The 3,306-nt window shown below is 61.6% G+C and overlaps 1 protein-coding gene across 1 annotated transcript in view; it reads right to left on the bottom strand.

The window, feature by feature from the left end:
- LOC121358508 (low affinity immunoglobulin gamma Fc region receptor II-like) overlaps positions 1–1,187 on the bottom strand; it is a gene marked incomplete at its 3' end in the record, with an annotated part of 3,606 nt that extends 2,419 nt beyond the window's left edge. The window contains exons 1-3 of the mRNA XM_041476736.1: positions 1,083–1,187; positions 550–570; positions 231–461 (exon numbers count right to left, since the gene is read on the bottom strand). Of these exons, the coding sequence (XP_041332670.1) occupies positions 231–461; positions 550–570; positions 1,083–1,131 (301 nt within the window). The remainder of the gene's footprint in view (positions 1–230; positions 462–549; positions 571–1,082) is intronic.
- Positions 1,188–3,306: the final 2,119 nt, after the last annotated feature.

The following is a 3,306-nucleotide window of genomic DNA, read 5'->3' as shown; positions in this document are numbered from 1 at the left end:
GGGGTCTGGAGGGTCCTGATGTCACCGGGACCCCCATATTGGGTCACAGCCAGTGCACCAGGCTTCCCCAATTTCAACACGGGGGTGTCCCCACACTGGGATGCTTTGGTATGTCCCTGTGTGTTGGGGACAGGCTCTGGACACACCAGGAGGTAACCTATGGAGTGGAGCCCACTCAGAGTCCTCAGGGTCCCTGTGGGTGCCAGGCTGGGGAGACAAAATGCCCTCACCTTCTGAAACGTTCACGGGGGGGCTACACCCACTGCCAGGTCTGTCACACATGTAGGTGCCACTCTCCATGACAGTGAAGTGGTCGCGTCCCTCCTGCCCCCAGTACTGCCCATCCTTGTACCAGGTGGTGGCACCGGTGGTCCCCGAGCCCTGGCAGGTCAGTGTCACCTGGTCCCACAGCACCGCTGGCGTCCAAGGAGGATCCACCAGGAGCTGGGTGGTCTGGGCACCTACGGGTGACAGGGGACACCAGCCTGCCAGGGCCACCACAGGTCTGGAGACAGCGGGATGGGGACATGGCATCCCCTGAGGACTCACCAGCGAGGCTGAGGGTCTGGGCTGGAAGAGAGAAGAGACAGGGCTGGCTGAGGGTCATGGGGACACTGTGGACACCCCATGTTTGCACTGGCCACCTCCACCAGCCCTACAGCACCTGTCCCTATGGCCAAGTCCCCATGGCCCGGTAACAATGATCCCATTCCAACAGTACCTGTCCCCATGGCCCATCCACATGGTACATGGCCCTTGTCTCTGTCCCTGCATCTCTGATCTCCTGTCCCTGTCCCCACAGCTACCCCAGCCCCAAGGTTCCTTCTGCCACATCCTTGTCCCCACATTTCTATCACCCTGTTCCTGTCCCCACATCCCAGTTCCCCTGTCCTTGTCTCCCTCTTCCTGCCCCCAAAGCCACCCCACAACTCTGGTCACACTGGGCTCCATGCTCATGCAATGGCTCTGCAGCCATTGGAGACCTTAGTGAACCCCACAGTCCCCCTGTGCCCCCTCCCCACAAGTCTCTGCCTCACCAGGGCCCATTCCCGGGGTGTCAGGCCCATGCCCGGGGCACTCACCCCACAGGAGCAGCGCCACCTTCCCGGCCATCCTGGTGTCCCCAGCCATGTGGACTGGCTGTCACTCGCTGCCGTGTCCACCGCTCCCCTGGCTGGCAGCTCTTCGGATGAAGGGGAAGGAAGCGAGGTCACATCTCGTCCCCACGTGTAGGTGGCCCTTGGTGAGGGGAGGGTGGGGACAGGATGGGGGCAGGGTGGGGACCTTGTGGGACATGGGGTTGATGGTGGGACATGGTCGGGGTGATGGTGGGACATGGTGGGGACATGGTGTTACCAGAATTTTAAGGCTAAGGCGGTGTAGGGAGCTAAGGATGGATGTCCAAGGGAATGGGGTGCCCAGGGATGGGGTCCCATGGGAGTGGGGGTCCCAAGAATTGGGTGAACTCAGAATCAAGGATTAGGGTCCCAGAACAATGTGGTCTCCAGGAATTTGTGCTCATGGGATGGGGGCCAAGGCATAGGGGTGCCAGGGGAAAGGGGGGCCCTGTGAGAATGGGGGTCCTGGGGGAATCAAGGTCCCCAAGGGAAGGGGGATCCCAGGGACTGGAATTACCAGGATGGGGTTCCTTGGGAATGGGGTTCCTGGGGAATTGCCATCCAGGGATAGGGATCCCAGGGAAGGAGAGACAGAAGGAAATGGGCTCCCATGGTTGGAGTCCCAGGGGAATGGTGGTGCCAGGCATGGGCAGTGGCTGGGTGGGCCCATGGGTCACAGTTCCTTCCCTGGTTGCCTCAGTTTTGGGGTGACCTTCACCTCTGTTTCCCGGCTCAGCAATTCTGGGGTGCACCTGAGCAGGGAACAGACTGGGGGACCCTAGGGAAGAAGAAAACAGTGCGAGAGAGGGGTGCAGGGAAGTGTGGGGAGGCTTAGGGGGATGGGGGTGTTGGGCTGTGCACCCTGAACACTTTCACTTTCCTTTTCCTGGACAAGAAGGAAGAGGCTGTTTGTGGTGACAGTCAGATGGGAAAGGGGGACAGTCTCTGTCCGGGGGGCGGGGGTGGGGGGGGGGGGGGGCGCGGCACATCCATGGGGGGTCTGCACTCTGAGATCCCTGTTCTGGAGTTCACCTGGGGCAAACCAGTCCAGGGTGTGACACATCCTGGCATGGGGGATCCTATCCCAGGGGGTGGCAGTTCCAGAAATGTCCTTGTACATTCCAGGCTGGGTTCCTCTCCCAGGGGTGGCACATCCTGGGGACCCCTGTCAATCCAAGGTGGGCCCAGCCATGGCCCAGCCCCACTGCACAGGGATGGCCATTGCCTAGCTCTGCTCTGGCCAGACCCAGGTGGCAGCCAGGACCGGAGGGTCCCCCCTGCCTCCTTGATTCTGGCAGCTTCTGAGCTGCTGCCGAGGTGAGAATTCTGTGGGGGAAAAAGGCCTGCCTGTGGTTTGCTCAGGGGTGGGGGGGGGGTGGGGTGCGGCACATCCATGGGGGTTCTGCACTCTGAGATCCCTGTTCTGGAGTTCACCTGGGGCAAACCAGTCCAGGGTGTGACGGACAGGTACCATTGGAATGGGATCATTGGCACCAGGCCATGGGGATGTGGCTGTGGGGACGGGTGCTGTAGGGCTGGTGGAGGTGAGCTGTGAAAACATGGGGTGCCCACAGTTTCCCCATGTCCTGCCTCAGCCCAGTGTGACCAAAGTGTCAAGACCTCCATGCTCCACCAGTGTTCCCATGGGGACAGTTTGGGGACAGCCCCCACACCTCATCCCTGCAGGGCCATGCCCACCCAACTCTGTCCTTTCTCCCTTCCAGTCCAGATATTTGGCCTTGCTGGTGAGTCCTTGGGGGATGCCATGTCCCTACCCTGCTGTCCCCTGCCACCCGATGACATTGGCAGGGTTGTGTCCCCTGTCACCTGCAGGCATCCAGACCACCCAGCTCCTCATGGAGCCCCCCTGGAGGCCAGCGGGTGACACTGACCTGCCAGGGCTCAGGGACAACCGGTGCCACCACCTGGTACAGGGAAGGCAGCACTGGTGGCAGCAGGGACACAACCACTTCACTGTCACCGGGAGTGGCACCTGCGAGTGTGACAGACCCGGCACTGGGCTCAGCTCCCCCGTGATCATCTTAAATGGTGCTGGAGTTTTGTGTGTCCCCAGCCTGGCACCTGTGGGGACCCTGAGGGCTCTACGTGGGCTCCACTCCATGGGTCACCTCCTGATGTGACCAGAGCCCATCCCCTGCTCTGGGACATCCCAGAGTGGGGGGGGGGG

This window comes from Pyrgilauda ruficollis, unplaced genomic scaffold, assembly GCF_017590135.1.
Source record: "Pyrgilauda ruficollis isolate IOZ18807 unplaced genomic scaffold, ASM1759013v1 scaffold393, whole genome shotgun sequence".
NCBI classification, from domain to species: Eukaryota; Metazoa; Chordata; class Aves; order Passeriformes; family Passeridae; genus Pyrgilauda; species Pyrgilauda ruficollis.
Note: the sequence above shows the minus strand (reverse complement) of the source record. Positions and strands in the feature narration are given on the sequence as shown.